This window comes from Schistocerca cancellata, chromosome 3 (genome assembly GCF_023864275.1).
Source record: "Schistocerca cancellata isolate TAMUIC-IGC-003103 chromosome 3, iqSchCanc2.1, whole genome shotgun sequence".
Lineage (NCBI taxonomy): Eukaryota > Metazoa > Arthropoda > Insecta > Orthoptera > Acrididae > Schistocerca > Schistocerca cancellata.
This window is the reverse complement of record NC_064628.1, coordinates 327,632,631-327,653,827: the sequence shown is the minus strand read 5'-3', so window position 1 is coordinate 327,653,827 and position 21,197 is coordinate 327,632,631. Positions and strand designations below refer to the sequence as shown.

General features: G+C 42.3%; 1 protein-coding gene across 1 annotated transcript in view; it reads right to left on the bottom strand.

Moving 5' to 3' along the window:
* The window catches only part of LOC126176291 (trypsin-3-like), an 85,671-nt gene that overhangs the window by 52,695 nt on the left and 11,779 nt on the right, over positions 1 to 21,197 (bottom strand). The window contains exon 2 of the mRNA XM_049923441.1: positions 3,609 to 3,727. Within this exon, the coding sequence (XP_049779398.1) occupies positions 3,609 to 3,727 (119 nt within the window). The remainder of the gene's footprint in view (positions 1 to 3,608; positions 3,728 to 21,197) is intronic.

Here is a 21,197-nt window from a genome sequence, read left to right as displayed (position 1 = left end):
TGGATACTGTTCTGGGACGGAGTTGACGTCAGAACTGGTTATACGTTTGTTTTGTCGCTGATAGGTCTGTGGATCTTGTTAGCACTCGCATATCTCAACATCACGCAGGCAGTTCGTAGAGAGACTTTCCATGCGAGGACAATAATTTTCCTGTTGAAAAGAGGCTCCATGATACTGTCGCTTGCGAGGTAACACATGAGAACGCAGCATGTCTGTGACGTCACCTGTGCCGTCACAATTCCCTTACTACCAGCCATGACCCGAAGCCATACGCGACGGCTCACCACTATGATGACAGGAGTAACACCGCTGTGTCTCCCCACAACATTGGAAGAGTGGGACCTTCGACAGGTCGCCGCTATATTTCCTGACGATCCTTGGTAGCACAGAACCGCGTTTCATCACTGAGCACAATGCGACGTCATTCAGCAACTAATCACGCGTCCTGGATACGGCGCCACTCCAAACGCAGCCGCTTGTGTTCTGTTGTTGACGATGTTGTTGTTGAGGTCTTCAGCCCAGACTGGTCTGATGCAGCTTCTCGCGCTACTCTATCCTGTGCAAGCCTCTTCATCTCCTAGTAACTACTGCAACCTACATCCTTCTGAATCTGCTTAGTGTATTCAGCTCTTGGTCTCCCTCTATCATTTTTGTCCTCCATGCTTCCCCCCAACACTAAATTGTTGGTACCTTGATGTGTCAGATCGTGTCGTACCAACCGATCCCTTCTTCTAGTCACGTTGTGCCACAAATTCCTCCTCTCCCCAATTCTATTCAGTACTTCCTCATTAGTTGCGTTATCTACCCATTTAATCTTCAGCATTCTTCTGTAGCACCACATTTCGAACGCTTCTATTCTCTTCTTGTCTAAACTATTTATCGTCCATGTTTCACTTCCATACATGGCTACACTCCATACAAATACTTTCAGAAACGACTTCCTGACATTTAAAACTATACTCGATGTTAAAAAATTTCTCTTCTTCACAAATGCTTTCCTTGCCATTGCCTGTCTACATTTTATATCCTCTCTACTTCGACCATCATCAGTTATTTTGCTCCCCAAATAGCAAAACTCCTTTACTACTTGAAATGTCTCATTTCCTAATCTAATTCCCTCAGAATCATCTGATTTAATTCGACTACATTACATTATCCTCGTTTTGCTTTTGTTGATATTCATCTTATTCCTCCTTTGAAGATACTGTCCATTCCGTACCACTGATCTTCCAGGTCCTTTGCTGTCTCTGACAGAATTGCAATGTCGTCGGCAAAACTCGTAAGTTTTTATTTGTTCTCCATGGATTTTAATTACTACTCCAAATTTTCTTTTGATTCCTTTATTGCTTGCTCAATATACAGATTAAATATCATCGGTGATAGGCTGCCACCCTGTGTCACTCCTTTCTCAATCACTGCTTCCCTTTCATGCCCCTCAACTCTTACAACTGCTATCTGGTTTCTGTACAAATTGTAAACATCCCATAGTGCTCAGAGCCATTTGTACCATTTTTGTAAACAGCCTTTAGCTCCCTGTATTTTATCCCTGCCACCTTCAGAATTTGAAGGAGAGTATTCCATTCAATATTGCCAAAAGCTTGCTCTAAGTCTACAAATGCTAGAAACGAGGGTTTGCCTTTCCTTAACCTATTTTCTAAGATAAGTCGTAGGGTCAGTATTGCCTTGCGTGTTCCAACATTTCGACGGAATCCAAACTGATCTTCCCTGGGGTCGACTTTTATCTGTTTTTCCATTCTTCTGTAAGGAATTCGTGTTAGTATTTTGCAACCATGACTTATTAAACTGATAATTCGATAATTTTCACACCTGTCAGCACCTGATTTCTTTGAGATTGGAATTACTATATTCTTCTTGAAGCCTGAGGATATTTCGCCTCCCTCATACATCTTGCTCACCAGATGGTAGACATTTGTCATGACTAGCTCTCCCAAGGCTATCAGTAGTTCTAATGGAATGTTATCTACCCCGGTGGCCTTGTTTCGACTTATGTTTTTCAGTGCTCTGTCAAATACTTCACACAGTATCTTATCTCCCATTTCGTCTTCATCTATGTCCTCTTCGACTTCCATAATATTGCCCTAAGGTACATCGGCCTTTATGTACTCCTTCCACCTTTTTGCATTCCCTCCTTTGCCTAGCACTGGTTTTCCATCTGAGCTCTTGACATTCATACAGGTGGTTCTCTTTTCTCCAAAGATCTCTTTAATTTTCCTGTGTTAACGATGGCCTACGCATATTACGGTAATTTTCTTATTCGGCGGCCCCTGTTCTACAGCCAATGGTGGGGGTGACACAGAGTGTTGCTTTGAGTCCATTACCTGTTCTTGAGTGGCAGGTGGAGACGTGGACGGGTCCCAATATGATTTGAACATTGTACGGCGATCCTGCCATGTGGTGATCAGATGTGGTCGACCAGAACCGCGATGATGAGAATGTCTGCCCTCAGATTGTCATGAAGTCCAACTTCAGGCCACTGTTACACGTGAATGCTCCACAAATCTGCATACTGCACGCTTCTTCCAGCCGGCGAAACCAAAACCCACAATGAGTCCTCTTTACAACTCCGATGATGATGTTGCGTCACCAGAGTATGCAGCGTCTTCGTGTCCTTCACGGTGATCACTCAGTATATGACTTCCTTTACATACCTCAGCTGGCCCGATAAGACGACTAAACATGAACAGTGCTAGTGCACTCTGGTGGCCGCTCTACTGTGTGCTTACAATTAAAGTGTAGCTACTGACAGAAGTCCAGTGTAGCCTGTAATTGCCGGCCCTGTGGCCGAGCGGTTCTAGGCGCTTCAGTCTGGAACCGCGCGACCGCTACGGTCGCAGGTTCGAATCCTGCCTCGGGCATGGATGTGTGTGCTGTTCTTAGGTTAGTTAGGTTTAAGTAGTTCTAAGTTCTAGGGGACTGATGACTTCCGGTGTTAAGTCCCATGGTGCTCAGAGCCATTTGAACAACTTTTATCCTGTAATTATTGTATGGCAGGAACCGATTTACTCAGGAAAAAAATTTAGTTACAATTGTGGTCACCAGGTGTAAACCTAGTGCTGTGAATTCAAGGGAGACTGTGAAATGTCCCCTTAGAAAAATTTATGAATTACTGATACAGTCTACTTACAACTGATAGAAATGTTTCGACACGTAATGGATTAGGGACGGGATGTGGGCAGAAAAGGTTACACAAGTGAGAAAGGTATAGTGCTGGTTTTGTTATTAACCGCCGCTTACACAATTTGTTCAATATGAGCACTAGAGACGTTAATGAGATGCTGTACAGCCCAGATTTTCACCTGGTGGCCAAAAGTGGAACTAATTTTCTCCAATGTAAATATATTCCACATTACCTCATTAGCATATCTACCAAAATCTGCTGCCTTACGATAACAATAGCACAAACTGGACCTTCTCGAGAAGCTACACTTTAATTGTAACCTCCAGATTCCTTTCACAGAGAACTGTAGCTCTAGATCATTTACGTATCCACCGACGCTACGTACTTCCGACCTCGTCTTCTGGCTGCTTCGTTTTTCTTCTCAGGCAGTGTATGAGCAGCAGCAGGCCGCGAGGTGAGTGGTACTCACTGAAGGCGAGAAGCGACGCAGTGCGCCGCGGTGAGCGCCCAGTACTGGTTGAGCACGGACGCGCCGCACGCGTGGCGGTACGAGGGCGGCTCTCCGGGGCGCAGCAGCTGCAGCGACAGCTACAGACGTAAACACACGTCACTACGACACCCGTCCCGACGGCAGACGTATCACACGAGCAGACGTCAAGCCGAGGCTGCGAGATCACTTGCTTATTTCATATCCAACGAACATTCGCAACTTCATTGCTAGCCCAGGCTGTACTCTATTCATCGTGTCCTTGCGTAATAAAACGTTCACAATCCAAATGACTACAGTGACAGTGGTACACCCTATAACATTATTTAATAGTATGGTACAACGGGCAGCACATTGCATTAAGGACACAGGTAATACTTATACACCGTCCAGTCATGTTAAAGTGACCAAAGCCTACGTTCGATGTCAACGTCCAATGGCCACTCACTGACTTCAGTTGGCAGCACTGTCAGTGGAGGGTGTATAAAGCGTGTCAGGGGGACGCAGAAAACAGTTCAGTCGTTATCGGGATGCGGAGATTGGGTGATTTACCAGACGCCCAAAACGGCATGATCCTTGGCTGTCTAGCCACGGGTGGAAGCATTTCTGAAACGGCTAAGTTTGTAAACTATTCGCGCACCGCAGTGGTTAAAGAATATCGTGGATGGCAAAATGGTAGTATCCAAAACCGGCGCCGAGGTGAACGACGGCCGCGGCGATGTGTGCTGGCGAATAAACGTGCAACTGTTGTCCGATTGACAGCCCGAATGAACCAAGGGCTGCTACCAACATTGTCTCCTTAACGACAGTTCAGGGAAAGTTACTGCGTATGGGCCTCCGCAGAAGGCACCTGGTTCATGTACCCATGCTGACTGTTCTTCATCTGCAGCTGGACGTCCACTGAGTGGCGACAGGTGGCCTTTCCGGATGAATCACGTTTTATGCTCCATCAGACAGATGACTGTTGGCGTGCAAGGCGCGAAACGTCTCAAAGCAAACCCCCTGAAACAATCGTAGGACGGGTCCATGCCAGAAGGGGGAATGTTATGCTCTGGGAATGTTTCGTGGCACTCTCTGAGTAATCTCGTCATTCTAGAAGTCCCAGTGGATCAACATACAGGGTGGCGCACGAAATGTGTTACCATTTTGTTTTTGAATATAAACTTTATTGCCAATACAATCTGAAAGGAACATATACTACAATGAAGAGCCGTCCATGGAGACTTGTCCTAACTCAGCACATGCTTAATATGTCCACCATTTCGTTTCCTACCTTTCTTCAAACGAAGACTGAAGTTAGTGTTTACCCTACGGCACATGTCTTCCGTAATTTCACTGCAAGTTTGAAGAATAAGTCTTCTGAGCTCCATTAAATCACGTGGACATTTTGGGAAAATTTTTTCCTTTAGATACGCCCAAAGTAAAAAGTCACATGGATTGAGGTCTGGACTATTGGGTGGCCAATTTTCTCCGTCATTGAAGCGACCTGGAGACCTGAGTGAAATGATCCGCATGTCGAAATGCTCGTGTAAAAACTCCAACACAGTGTTTCCAGTATGTGTCCTTGCTCGATCTTGCGTGAACCACTGCGTGTTGAAGGGCAAGGCACTAGCAAGAAGCTGTGGAATGAAGCTATTGCGAAGCATGCTCAAATAAGCTCGCTGTTCACAGTTTCTTCAAAGAAAAAGAGTCCAATAAGTCTGTGACTGGAAATTGCTGCTCACGCTGTAATCCTCGAAGCATAATGTTGTCGTTCATGAAGCACTTGTGGGTTTTCAGTGGTCCAAAAGCGTACATTTTGTTTGTTAACCACACCATCTAAATGAAAATGCGCCTCGTCTGAAAACCAAACGTTGTTGAGAGTTTCTTCCCTATCATTCGCCCACTGAGCAAACAGTAGTCTCTGCTGCTTGTGTTCTTCAGTGAGCTTCTGTGCACAGGTCATCTTGTTTGGGTGCATATGGATGTCACTTTTAAGAATGCGTTGAACAGAGCGTCTGGATATTCCCAGTTGCACTGCTGGCTTTCTACACGATTTCCCGGGACTTCTCTGTACAGCAACTCGTACCGTTTCAATATTCTCCGGCGAACAAACAGGCTTAGGCCGAGGTCGCTTCGCTTCCAACACTGTTTCTCCCTGTACAAATTTATCGTACAACCTGTGGATGGTCTTCTTGCAAGGGACCCATCGTGTGTTAAACTGTTGTCGAAAACGCCTCTGACTCACAACAAGGCTTTTCGTTTCATGAAAAAGTAACACAATTGCCGATCGTTGCTGGGTCGTCAGTCTTCCATTGTCAGCCATTGCTGCTTACTAGTCTCCTAGCGGCAGTATCGTGAATTACACGTCATTTCGTAACTCATTTGTTTTTCCAAGCTCTGCTGGTACTGCTGTAGAGACTGAAGCGTCCCCTTAGAACAATTTATACAAGACTGTGCTTAAACTGACACACAATATTTTTAGCGCAACGTAATCTGACTTTCAAAAATCCCTACAAAAGAATGGCCCTGACTAACATTAACCTATACCTTTCACAAAATTACCAAGTAGTTGAAAAGAAAATTATGTGTGCAGTTCCTGTGAAATGTCTTTGTGCTCCCCCATTTTTGGGAAATGAATGTACTAATATAAATATTTTCTGTCTACAGATCCAGTAAATACTAATTTTGTAATACATTTCCCAAAAATGGGGGAGCACAAAGACATTTCACAGGAACTGCATACATAATTTTCTTTTCAACTACTTGGTATTTTTTTTTTTTTTTGGTAGAGTAACACTCTAGTGTTAAGATGTGACATAAGTATTAAACATGGCAACATGGCCATTTTTACTGTAATATTTTTTCTGCTTGAGCTTTGTCATGTTTAGGTATAAGTTACTGCTGTTTGCCAGGCATAGTGCTACTAAATTTCACTTTGTATTACTCTGTTAAGCTAGTTTACTGATTTATTTTTCTTGTTTGCTGCACAGTGCCTTATATTAGTTGTAGTCCTGCAATTGCTTTGCCTATTTAAATTTTTTGTCATTGATGTTTATGTTTTCTTTATGTAAGTAGGCTGTTTATGTTTTCTTATTGGCAACGTTACGTAGCACTCTGTATGAAAATCACTGGCTGTGCTGTGTGCAGTCTGTGGCTAGTTTGCATTGTTGTCTGCCATTGTAGTGTTGGGCAGCGGCAGCTGGATGTGAACAGCGCGTAGCGTTGCGCAGTTGGAGGTGAGCCGCCAGCAGTGGTGGATGTGGGGAGAGAGATGGCGGAGTTTTGAAATTTGTAATACTGGATATTATGAACTACTATGTATATTATGATTTTTCAACACTATTAAGGTAAATACATTGTTTGTTCTCTATTAAAATCTTTCATTTGCTAACTATGCCTACTAGTAGTTAGTGACTTCCGTAGTTTGAATCTTTTATTTAGCTGGCAGTAGTGGCGCTCGCTGTATTGCAGTAGTTCGAGTAATGAAGATTTTTGTGAGGTAAGTGATTTGTGAAAGGTATAGGTTAATGTTAGTCAGGGCCATTCTTTTGTAGGGATTTTTGAAAGTCAGATTGCGTTGCGCTAAAAATATTGTGTGTCAGTTTAAGCACAGTCTTGTATAAATTGTTCTAAGGGGACGTTTCAAGACCCCAGCGGGATATCTAATGTACATCGTAAATTGTGAAAGAAACAATTGGTAACACATTTCGTGCGCCACCCTGTAAGTATGCATCTATCCTTGCGGATCATATTCAGACTTTTGACAGGTGGTCACGTTAATGTGACTAGACAGTGTTGGTGCAATAACAAAATTATATTCGTTTGAAGACCTAGGCTGTAAAGAGTGGTAAGTGTCAATCGATGAGTAACAGAGATATTTCCTGTAAAACATATTACGTGATTAGCTGTATTTATTTCAGTTGATAGTTTCACGGAAAAAATGAGAATGGCAGTTCTATGCCCACTTTCAGATTCTCGCCAATGGTAACTTTGTCAGGATGTGTGCGTGTAAACAGTGGTAAGTGCCGAAAACACGGCTACCAGAGTGCAGTATTCAGGCCGGGAAAATGCTGTTCCACTACGACTCAGACGAAGATCCTGAAGATGATCCTGAACGCCAATGCGATTCAAATGTTTCTTTGCTAATCGGGTAAAAGTGACTAGTTATTTAAGCAAGTGAATAATGCTAACAAAAGTCGTATACTTCACCGTTATATAGGTGAATTTAAGTGACGGTGCACAACTGTTGAGGTCAATCCTGAACATTGTTTACATGCTGTTGTAAGGCGACGATAAAATTAATTTTAAATTGTGCTGAATCATGGATAATTTTTGAGATTGCTATGCTTTATTATTGCAAAAATGGCAGTGCAAATTTTAGAGTGATAAAATGCAATTCGTATCTTTTAAATATGTATTTTTATGAAGTTTCACAGTAGCGTTTCGTTCACTCGCCCAGCAGTCTTACAGTGGCAAGTCAACAGTAGCCCATGTTAAGTACACTGAGTTTGCAAGTAAACAATGTTAAGGAGCCATAATGAACTTATAAGAATAAAATTGTGGACAGAATTTAATACTGTAAAAAATAAGACTTTCCTTTAGAAAAGGGCGTAGCAACCCGCTGATTTTGAGGACGGGCACTCACGCCTTGCGGTGTGGTGGGGAGTAAGAAGCGCGTGCATCATGTGGTCGCGACAACACAGGAAAAGCGCCAAATGTGAAATAGGTGTGTCAGTTTTGACAGCGGCGCCATGTAATAGCAGCATTGGCAACTCGGCATTGTTTAACATCAACAATGTCTTAGCACTTCAATCTATAGTGCGTGGAATCGTATTGTTTTACCCAACAAGCCGGTTCGCAAAATGTTTAGTGTATCATCGGACGCCTAATACTTCCAGAAAGTGGAGTTTACAAAGGCACTCCAGGTCTTACCACGCCAGGGAATACGGGAACGGAAAATGTGAATGATCTGAACGTGTACAAGGGGTTTTAATATTTAGAAGGAAGCTCGCTGAAGTGGATACCCTCCTCATACTCTCCCAAAGGAATTGAACTGCCTCCTCCTCCCAGATAACGAACTCCGTCCCGGCATTTATCCCTCCTACCAACTTTAAACCCATCACACCCGTTCCACCCCATCAGAGCTCCCTCTACGTCCATTTTCCACATTTCCCCTGCCCATTTTCTTTCCCTTCAACCCTCTTTTCCCTAACCCCTTTTCTTCAAAAAATTTTAGCCTCACTAATAATCCTCTACTCCAACTCGTCTTGTATCCCAACAGTTACTCCAACCTTATCGATACACAGGCAACTGTTCCGCATCCAGATACCACGTCCATTCTACCCTCCTCAACGACAAAACCTACCCCTTTAACAATGGAATACCTACCCCAGAGCAGATCTTTCAAACTTTAGTGCCACTGAAGTGTTTCTTTGTAACATCAGTGTTCTGCAGAAAGGTTTTTTTTAAATGGTTTTAAATGTAGTCCTATTTTTTGGGGTTTTACCTTTTATTACACTGGTCTTCAACTAAAAGCGAAAGAATTCATGTCTCTTATACATAAGAACTTCCATTACATTTTTCATCTTTTTACAGTTTGAAAGGCACTGTAAATATCTCACCCTTCTGTTCACTATTCCTTTATTTCATTTAGATTTTCTTGTCAATTGGCAAATTGTCTATACCGCAGACACCCCGTTCGCGCACCGCCCTTATGGGGCTGGGGGGCGGGGGGGGGGGGGGATGAAATAACAATGAATGGGAAAAGATTTGAAACGGAGGAAGAATAGCGAGAAAAATCATGTGAGCCTGCCGTTCGGATAAGCTACAAAATTGGACTATGTTTAACTCGCTAGATGCACCTGAGCATTTGTGTCAACTTCAGGTAGAGTTTCCACGGGGTGCCGTTATCAGTCATGTCAATCATGCGTCCCACACATGTCATGACAGACGACGTTCAGAGACTTCTCGCAAAATAATTGTAAAGATTTTGTTGCATATTCTTTAGCAATCTACGAACATGTGGATATCACAGGCACACAGCTGTATGTTATATTCTTACCAGTGTTAAAAAAGTCGAAAATGTAGGTCTGTCAAGGAATTTATTAGTTATGGGTTTACTGAAGCAGGGCCAATCATGTTGTGAAACAAGCCAAGATTCGTAGAAAAATTGAAAGGGAAAACATAAAATCTTCAAGTACCCAATTCGTGCTGATATGAAGATGTAATGTAACAGGGAACATAACGCCATTCTGAATTTCTTCAAGCATTTGCTTCAGGATCGATTTTGCTGTTTGCACAAGTCTCCACCCTATTCCCTGTGACGATGGATAGATTACAGCGCTCGCATTTCGCAGACTTGCACTCATCTTCTTCTCGCGGAGCCCTTTCGCTGTGAAGCTCTCCCCTAGAAGTGTTTGTAAACAGTGACTTATCCGAATAAAATATCACCATTCACTCGTATTGCGTTATATCTCCAAACAACCAACTTGTCCCTAACCACTGTTTACAGCCGAGACCTTAAACTGTGACATTCAATCACAATATGTATATAAATGCTTTCGAAAGTACAACAAGGATACAAACAATAGCGTTTCTACTAATGGTTTATGTAGCCTATTATTACTTAATCTAATCTATGCCGAAAATTGAAGAAATCTAATTAAAAGGCACTAAGAGGCAAACGAATGGAGAATAGGAAGATATATACCACTCCTCCCCTCCCCTCCAAGTCGGTTGCTTGAATCCTACTACTACTGGGAAACCCGAACCCTTTAAAGGATCGAAGTTCCATTTATAAAAAAGCTTCAAACTTCTGATTAATTTACAAACGAGTTGGTGTGGTAAATATTTGACGTTAAGTATGTAAGCAAGAAAAAGTTTTGATAAGGTTCGAAAACATGGTTTATGTTTGTTGGAAGTCACTGTGTGCTGTCGTTATGAAACGCTGTATGAATATATCTGGGTAATTTGCGCTTCATTTTAAGCGCATGCAAGTTTTTCAAGCATCTCAATGTTTGTAAGTCATATCTCCTAAACTATACGTCGTACAATGATATAATTTTGAAAGTACATTGACTGGTATATGTGGATACTGTCTGCGAACTGTCTTGCGAATAGAGTTGGTAGTAAAGAAGCAACAAATTAAAATGTCATGTCTGATTCTGAATTTTACTGCATGCACAGTGAAAAAGTATCCTTTCCTTTCATCATTTTGTGGCGGGTGTCAGAGAGAAGAAGTTTCGTAATGGTTTGAAATTATGTTTCAGTTGTTGGTAGTCGCTATGGGCTTTCTTCCTCAAATACTGGATGAATAAATTCCGGGTATTTTCGGGCCATCAGTTCCGCTGCATCAAGACAAAAACACACAATTTCTAACTGTAATACTTCTCTTATTGTGTTAAATTTAAGATTGTATTGTAAGGGGTTCACTACCCTGCTCGAGCAAATGTAATTTCGATGTATTGCTCAAGCACTGCCTGCGACAGAAAATATCTTTGCTGCAATAGAGTCGCAGGTCAGAACAGTCTCGGCAGTTGTAGCAGCGGGCGATTGCAACTGCCGAGACTGCTCTGACCTGCGACTTTATTGCAGCAAAGATATTTTCTGTCACAGGCAGCGCGTGAGCAATTCAAATCAAGGTTTTTTTTTTTTTTTTTTTTTTTGCCCCGCCCCTATAAGCCAATAGATAGGCAACCTGCAATTGCTACTGGTTTCAATGATAGTCTATTAGTAATACAGATTCCACTTCTATGTGGTCTTGTTAGGACTGCCCAGGGTCTGTAGATATAAAGAATTTTCTCCCCTTACATAGTTTTTAATACTGAGAAACGTTGTAATAGTGTTATCAAGATACAATCGAATTTTGCATTGATGATGTGCTATAGCTACAGTTGTTATAACTGTAACACTAATCGGAAGTTAAGAGTTTTCTACACCTAAGAGTCTGACCCACTCCAAATATTGGGATAGTACTACTTTTTTCTGTCGTTCAGGTGGCGTGATACATGTGAGAGCTGGCGAAGACTTGGACACCTAACTATGCAGGTATCGGCTCCATATTAATAATCTCCTTACTAACGCCTCAGCCGGCCGCGCTGGCCGTGCGGTTCTAGGCGCTCCAGTCCGGAGCCGCGCTGTTGCTACGGTCGCAGGTTCGAATCCTGCCTCGGGTGTATGTGATGTCCTTAGGTTAGTTAGGTTTAAGTAGTTCTAAGTTCTAGGGGACTGATGACCACAGCAGTTGAGTCCCATAGTGCTCAGTGCCATTTTGAACTAACGCCTCATTTTCAATACCAAACGCTTCCTCTTCGCGCAAAGTCACATTTAAATTACAGTTCATTTCATTTATTCCATATTTAAAGACCTTTTACCCAGTATTTTAAGACAAATTGTTCACTTTACACTTTTTATCATTTATCCGCCACACACCGTCAGGTGGCTTGCGGAGTATGGATGTAGATGTAGATGCAGATGTAATAACAAATTTTTCTACATTGCAAGCAAATAATGTTTGTAACAAAGAAAAATCAATGTAATAATAAGGAGTTACAGAGGAAATTAAACAGAATAGAACTGCAAATTAGTTAAGTAAAAATGTTTGCAATTTAGAAAAGGACAGAAGAATGATAGGAAAGGACAGATAAGATGCTTGCCTGCCGCTGTCAATGATTGGAAAGGAAAGTGTCAGAATTGCATCGACCCATTTCCTTGCGATTTGACATTACAAGTTTTAAATATAATTTGACTGTAAATTAAGTTAGTTTGCTACATTATTTACATTTTTAAGTGACCCTTAGGCAACAACAGCCGGTCACTGTTTACAGACTATTACGACGTTCACTTCAGTCACAGTTGCTGTAGTACTAGCTCAGCGCCTGCCGCCTCCCTCGCTGAGACTGTACAGTCTGCATACAGTGTTTTTGTTTTTCTTTAATGGAGTTTTGATGTTTTTCACAAATTGCGACACCTTCTAAACTGTTCGCGCTAATTAAGGCTATAGAAGCATGATCATTTCAGAATGTACTTCTGACCAAGAAGCGATTCTGCTTGCTGGGGTCAGAGTTTTTTTGTTAATTCTTCCTTTGAGTTCTTGTGGTGATATTTCCATAGAGACCTTCACTCTCTGACACGTTACTTTATTCATATCCAAGCAGTGAAGCACCAATTTTCGTAGATTTAACTTTAAAAATATTTAAATATAACGAAATATTTTCTTAAAAATTTTCATCCTCTATTTCTCTAGTGGTTTAATTTCCAAGTAAAATATCAGTTTATATAGACAGCTTTAAAAATGCTTTAGTATTTCTTTGTTAACTATTTATTTTAAAAAACTTTCACCTACTATTATACTTCTTAGTGATCGAATTTCCAAAAATCCTGAAAGACTTATTTCTTTATTTCTGACTGAGAAACCAAATACTAATTTTTTAGCTCTATCTTCAAAACTGCCTTAGTAGCAACATATTTCCAAATACCCTTTCATCGCTTATTTCACCCTCTTAGGAGCGGAATATCGAAAAATCTGTTCTTAAACGATGCCTACAGTACAAGATCAACATCCTATCCAAATTTCAAGTTTCTATCCATTGCGCTTTGGGTTTGGGCATGGAGTCAAACAGTGCGTCAGTCAATCGGCCAGCACATCCTTTTATGTACTCGTGTAGAGATTTATTAGTGTCAGTACTTTACGGGGCTTGTCAGAATGGCAAATCTCGGAATACAGTCGTCGAGCTACGCATTTACGACCAGAATTTTCTTTACTTGTAAGCCTCTATGTAAGTGTGTTTGTATATATTTCTGTCTATAATATTTATCCTAAATGTTTATACAGTTTTGTAGCTGCGTCTTTATTACGTGTTACTTTGTATTAGGGTGCTTGCTTCGTCTTCTGTATCACTGTATGATGTTTCATTTTCTCACTGCTGTCGTTTAGTGTTATGGTTATGGTGGGTTTGGGTGCTGGTCTATATGCCTTCTCCCTTTACGTATTCATCTCACAATATTCAAATAACTTATGGGATTGCAGCCAGGTGACATCTTCAACAGCCGCCTTTGTCTGCATTCCTTGAAGTTATTTTAATATTCTGTGCCTCGGGGGAAACTCACATTTCATGTTGTAATATTCTTAAAATAGTGTTCACTGTTTCATATTGGTCTGCCCTTTGGCCTGGATTCCTGTCATCCTTTGTCGTCAGGCGTCTGTAGTATTACACATCTACATCTGTAAGAGTCGCACAGTACTGTTGGCTGGTTCATCCTGAGGAACATGTTCAGGGGTTCCACTTCCTACGCCTGCAGTGGCTCCATTCCGTGCGCTGTACAGTTGCGTCTTAACTGTATCTGTTGAATGTATGTGACTGCACTTGATGTACATACAGTGTGGTGCCAAGCTTGTATTGCGTGATGAGAGACAGGAGATGGTGAAACTCGTTGCCACCAAATGCCAGCACCGAGGAAACAATGTAAATGACGCATCACTATCAAAAGTATCACATGATCTCGCTTCAACATGTAGCGGAAAGGTCGACCATTTAATCTAGTAGAGTGACGCAAAGTCTGGTGATCAGGAACATAACGCATCCAGCACTCCTAACCAATTTATTCCGCCACCAGCTTCCGAATCGGCCACCTAGGAGTCGTTCACACAGGTGTGTGTTAGCGGTTTCAGCTACGAAGAGGGGCAGGCCAGTGTGAGCATTAACACTGTAATATAAAGAGGCATAAGTCGGTGTTTAGGAGGGTGTAAGGCGGCGTTGAAAAATCAAGGTGCAGTTAAGGATGTGAAAGAAAATATTGGCTGATGTGACGTTTATGCCACATTGCAGGCCATAGTTTGTTACATCATATATAACTGCTTATGCTACTGTAGCGTGAGCCAGCAGGTAGTAGAATTTACGCAATTTACAAGTGATAGGTGGTCATGTCACAAGGACAGGCAATGTGGGGAACTTGTGAGAGTAGATCGAACTACCCTGGAGTGTCGACAGATGCAGGGAATCAAGCGTATGATTTGACACTAAGAAGAATTACTCCTAGGATTGATACACTGGCGAAAAAAGATCGCAACACTATAAAATAATTAATGTAGCGTTGTGAAATTTCGGGAATACATTTTTGTAGGTAACATATTTAAGTGATTAACATTGCAAGATCACAGGTTAACCCATTACAAAGGTGAAATGCTGGTACTTTAACAACCAACGTAACCGCCAGAATGTTGAATGCACGGATGCGAACTTGCATGCTTTGTGTTGTACAGGTGCCGGATATCAGTATGTGGGATGGAGATCTATATCCGTTGCACTTGGTCGGTCAATACAGGGACGATAAAGGCTGAGTTGTCGTCCACTGACGTCCCATATGTGCTCAAGCAGAGACAGATTTGGTGGTTGAGCAGGCCAAGGCAACATGTCGACACTCTGTAGAGCATGATGAGTTACAACAGCGGTATATGGGCGAGCGCTTCCCTGTTGGAAAACACGCCCTGGAAAGTTATTCATGAACGGCAGCGCAACAGGTCGAATCACCAGACTGAAGTACGAATTTGCAGTCAGGGTGCGTGGGATAGTTACGAGAGTGCTCCTACTGTCATACGAAACTGCGCCCAGCCCATAACTCAAGGTGCAGGGCCAGTGTGTTTAGCACGCAGACAGGTTGGTTGCAGCCCCTCAATTGGTCTGCTTCTAGCCAACACACTGCCATCACCGGTATCGAAGAAGAACCAGCTTTCATCAAGAAACACAACAGACTTCATCCTGCTCTCCGATGAACTGTTGCTTGACACAGCTTATGTCTCAAATGGCGGTGCTTTCTGGTCAACAGAATGCACGCTGCAGGATTCTGGCTCGGAGCTGTCCTTGCAGTAATCGATTTGTACCAGTTCCTTAAGTCCCTCTCGATAGTGCCACGTGGCCGGCCACACTCCCGGTCTTCTTGCGATCGTATATTATCGCGAACATCTCTAGTAGAAATCACGTACGGTGGCTACATTCCTGCCAAGTCTTACTGCAAAATCGCAGAAGGAACATCCAGCTTCTCGTACGCCTACTACGTGACCTCATTCAAACTTAGTGAGGTGTTTAGAATGGGGTCTTCGTTGCTGGGCGCTCTAGACTAACATCAACTCACCAAGTCCAGTCTCAAAGGGAACTAACGCTCACGACCGTTGCAGCGTGTATTTAAGGCAAACCTTTTTTGCATCCTTATATCGCGTTACTAGTGCCACTCTTAAGCGACTGGCACGAAATTTGAATAGACATCATCTTCCCGTTGTAGAGACACGCCTACCAACTTTCGCTTAAGTCGCACCGTTCCTTCTTAGTGCTGCGACTTTTTTCCTTGAGTGTATTTAATATTTAAATGATTGAAAAGCTATTATGACTATGCTAGAGACTTTACCCAAACTGATTTCTATAAACACTATCTGATGAAAAGTATCCGGACACCCCCAAAAACATACGTTTTTCGTATTAGGTGCATTGTGCTGCCACCTACTGCCATGTACTCCATATCAGCGACCTCAGTAGTCCTTATACACCGTGAGAGAGCAGAATGGAGCGCTCCGCAGAACTCACGGACTTCGAACGTGGACAGGTGATTAGGTGTCACTTGTGTTCTACGTCTGTACGCCGTTTCCACACTCCTAAACATCCGTAGGTCCACTGTTACCGATGTGATGGTGAAGTGGAAACGTGAAGGGTCACGTACAGCACGAAAGTGTACAGGCCGATCTCGTCGTCTGTTGACTGACCGAGACCGCCGACATTTGAAGAGGGTCGTAATGTGTAATAGGCAGACATCTATCCAGACCATCACCCAGGAATTCCAAACTGCATCATGGTCCACTGCAAGTACTACGCCAGTTAGGCGGGAGGTGAGAAAACTTTCATGGTCGAGCGGATGCTCATAAGCCACACATCACGCAGGTAAATGCCAAACGACGCCTCGCCTGGTGTAAGGAGCTTAAACATTGTACGATTGAACAGAAAAACGTTGTATGGAGTGACGAATCACGGTACACAATGTGGCGATCCGATGGCAGGGTGTGGGTATGGCGAATGTCCGGTGAACGTCATGTGCCAGAGTGTGTAGTGCCAACAGTAAAATTAGGAGGCGGTGGTGTTATGGTGATGTCGTGTTCTTCATGGAGGGGACCTGCATCTCTTATTGTTTTGCGGGGCACTATCGCAGCATAGGCATACATTGAAGTTTTAAGCACCTCCTTGTTTCCTACTGTTGATGAGCAATTCGGGGATGGCGATTGCATCTTTCACCGAGGTCGAGCACCTGTTCATAATGCACGGCCTGTGGCGGAGTGCTTACATGACAATAACATCCCTGTAATGGACTGGCCTGCACAGAGTCCTGACCTGAATCCTATAAAACACCTTTGGGATGTTTTGGACCGCCGACTTCGTGCCAGGCCTCACCGACCGACATCGATACCTCTCTTCAGTGCAGCACTCGGTGAAGAATGGGCTGCCATTACCCAATAAACCTTCCAGCACCTGATTGAACGTATGCATGCATGAGTGGAAGCTGTCATGAAGGCTAAGAGTGGGCCGACACCATACTGAATTCCAGAATTACCGATGGAGGGCGCCACGAACTTGAAAGTCATTTTCAGCCAGGTGTCCAGATACTTTTGATCACATAGCGTAACTACATTTCAGTTATTCAAAATTGACCTGCAGAGATTAACTAAAGAATTAAATCAATGTTACAAATAACTGGCGGGATTAATTGACCAAGCATGATAGTGTCGTGTGCTGGCAGGTGGGGAAGAGCTAGGATAACCCAACGCCGAGTCGAAGATTAGACGGCGTGCAGGGAACACGTGTGCATTACGAGTGTTTGTTTCATTTCACTAAAATTGACTACCCAGTCAAGTACCGCTGTCAAAATCTTGAACACACACAAATAGCGAGTGCTAGTGTATGTTAGGAGCCAACTCAGTGGGAACATCGAGACAGCGATACGAGAGGCGAGGTAAGCGAGCCTCCTCCGATGATCTAGGGAAGAATCAGGCGAAACTTGATAGAATTTACCCTCACGGTTCATTCAACATAGTTCTCCACATGCAGCCCTTCTGAGTCACGAGCGCACGACATGATTGGCATTCAGTTATAGATAGTATCTGCTCTGTGTATGTCTCTGCTGCGTTGCCGGGAAACTGGAGGAAGTCGGCCCGCAAGAGGGCGGGTGACCATTGGTAGACAGGGACAAAGGTGCGTTTATGGCAACCCGAGACGTGACTTTCTGGTAGCATTGTGAAGAGTTGGAAGTACGGGTTTACCTAGGACGTGTGAGCGCCCTGTTAGGCCGAACACAGCTAGCCGAAAGGCGGCGGCCTAGACTGTGGAATGTCACGCGCCATTGGAGGAAGCGAGCCTGCTCGGGGAATCGTTGCTTGCCTATATTTCAGACTTCATGGTAAGCCCTTTTCTTTTTAATGGGGGGTAACTTTGTTTTTAACTGCCATGTGGTACACTGCATCCTGGTTGCTTTCGGATCTAATAGGTATTTGTGGTCGTTCCTTCGATATTCTGTTGGAAGTGAAGGCGCTAATTTGTATTTTTCTGTCAGGCTGTGTTCAGCTGATTTACAGCTGATTTTGTGGCGAACATTGTATTTGGATTTTGACTCCTACTTACCATGTTACTGGGTGGCGTGGCTTGCGTAATTGTGTACATACATCTGCGCTTATTGTTAAAATTTTTCTATAAGCTTCTTGTCTGGCGTATTAGCTATTCAGTGCTTGCCAGCCTTGTTTTGTTTATTGATGTCTTGTGTTTTACTAGAATAGTGTTTAATTCTGCTTATAAGTATGTTTTACAAGACTACCAGTTAACAATCAGATTTTAGTGAGTCCACATTACTTGTATTAGCTTTTGTCGGACTATCCACGTGTGTAATAATTATACTGTGATTTGTTTGCTCGTCGTTTCTGCCTGCTGGGCTTAGTCAATTATTCCTGTATATTTGATGAGCTACTGCTGTTTTTCACTTGCCTGTAATCCCCTGAGCTTAAGTGTTTGCCTACTGTGGAGTTGTGTATTGTAGTTGTATACGATACCGGCCAGGGCATCTTTATATTTGTAATTATTTTCCCTTATGATTTATACAGGTGTTTCAGAAGTGATGGCCAATATTCAGGGATATGACAAAAGTGACAAGTGGAAACAAAAAAAATCAAAGTAATATGGACGAAAACAAGAAAAAATGTCCGGTAAACATGTGCTCTAAAATGCATACCTTAAAGGTTATGAGCTCTTGTTCATTGGAAAAGTTGTGTTTCAAAGTAGCGAAGGTGAACAAGTACTCATAGCTCTTAAAGTATGCATTATAGAGCACATGTTTACTGGACTTTTTTTCCTGTATTGGTCCATACTGCTACATCCAAAAATATGGAAAGCAAAGAGCTTGCAGTAGAAGAGATTTGTTTCGCAGTGTCGAAGATCAAGAATTGCTCATAGCTCTTAATGTATGCGTTTTAGAGCCCATGTTTACTTGACTTTTTTTGTTTTGAATGATCACTCCTGTCATATCCTTGAACGTTGACCGTCACTTCTGAAACACCCTTTATGTTCAGGCAATTTTCGTTAAGGTTTCACGAACTTCACGCCTTGTGCCTAGTGTTTGACCGGCCATTAGCCATAAAGCTCACTGTGTGTATAAGCCTGATTATCTGCCTGTGTCTGTCTTAAATGTTTTTAAAGTTGTTTCAGTAGTGAAGTTGTGTTTTTCGCTTAAGGTGGGCAGTGTTGCCGTAAGCTGTTCTCTACAGGCGAGGCATGAAATTTGCATATAAAATTTAATTGCTTAAAGTGGATTCTTGTGGGCTTTTAACATTGGACCTTAATCTATTTGTTCAATCGTTAAGTGTAGGTATTCGATTAACTGAAGTTCTTGACCTGCGACTGTCTCTTTAACGAACAATGTCATACGGCATTAATAACTGCTTTGTACCTTCAATTATTTTGATAAGAGAATGAATGTGATTTTATTTTGGGTCTGACAACGTGGAGTGATCTTATTATTATTATTATTATTATTGTTATTATTATTATTATCATGTTGCACCCGTGCATTTTAAGGACAGTATTTATTGATGTGGTGAACCTTAAGCTTCACTGTCTTATTCAGTGCTCCCACTATTAAATAGCTTGTTTTATTAATTGTGAAGTGTAGAACTGTTTATTGGTAATAAACTACCAGTACTTTTTAATCACTAGTAATTTTGTTAATCAGCACCTTACCACTCCTCAACCAACTACCTATCATCTTACTTTCGCAAACCATAGCTTGCATGGTTAGTGTGTCTGACAGTAATTCATCACGGTAGGAACGTTTCTTCTCATTCATTTATTCGATAGCAGATTAAATGCTACGATATGAAGAATAAAGGTGCAAGGGAAACACAAACGAATACCAAGGATTGCAGACACTCCAGCCCTTCTGAGCGAGTGAAACGAATACGGAAATCTGATGAAACGAATAGAAAGCATGCATAACACTGAATTAAGCTAGAGGTTGAATACAATAAAGACAAATGCGATGAAGAACCGGCCGGTGTGGCCGAGCGGTTCTAGGCGCTTCAGTCTGGAACCGCGCGACCGCTACGGTCGCAGGTTCGAATCCTGCCTCGGGCATGGATGTGTGTGATGTCCTTAGGTTTGTTAGTTTTAAGTAGTTCTAAGTTCTAGGGGACTGATGACCTCAGATCTTAAGTCCCATAGCACTCAGAGCCATTTGAACCATTTTTTTGCGATGAAGAGGAGGTGAAAGTAGAATAATGATGGCCTTAACTTCAAAATTGTGAACAACATAGTATTGGAATAAGTGAAAAAATTCTCCTGTCAATGAAACAATATTATACAGGATGACCAACGCAACGATGAACGTTGGCACAGGCAAACCAAGCTTTCATTAAAAAAGCTCTAATGTTGTCAATTATTGATGTGGAAATGAGGCAGAAATTCCTGCAAGCGTACGTCTGAAACACATCATTGTATGGAAGTGAAAAATGGATCTTCGGAAACCCAGTGAAAAAAAAAAACAACTGGTAGAGTTTGTATGTGATGCTACTGAAGAATTTTAATAATAAAGTAGATAGATTGAGTGAGGAATGAAGGAATACTAAAAATAATGGGCAAGCAAAGACATCTATGAAAAATCCATACCAGGAGAATGGACTGTGTAATGTCCCCACAGAAAATACCCTCTACCACGCACCAATTAATCATTTTCAATCAAACCATCCACATTCATTCATTTTGGAAAAGTTATCTGATCTGATTTTCTCGTAATATATGCAGCGACAGCTCGACGACGCCAAAGTATTTTCTAGTGCGCTTATTCTTTGAAATAACAGAGATGCATACAGGGTGTTTCAAAAATGACCGGTATATTTGAAACGGTAATAAAAACTAAACGAGCAGCGATAGAAATACACAGTTTGTTGCAATATGCTTGGGACAACAGTACATTTTCAGGCAGACAAACTTTCGAAATTACAGTAGTTACAATTTTCAACAACAGATGGCGCTGCGGTCTGGGAAACTCTATAGTACGATATTTTCCACATAT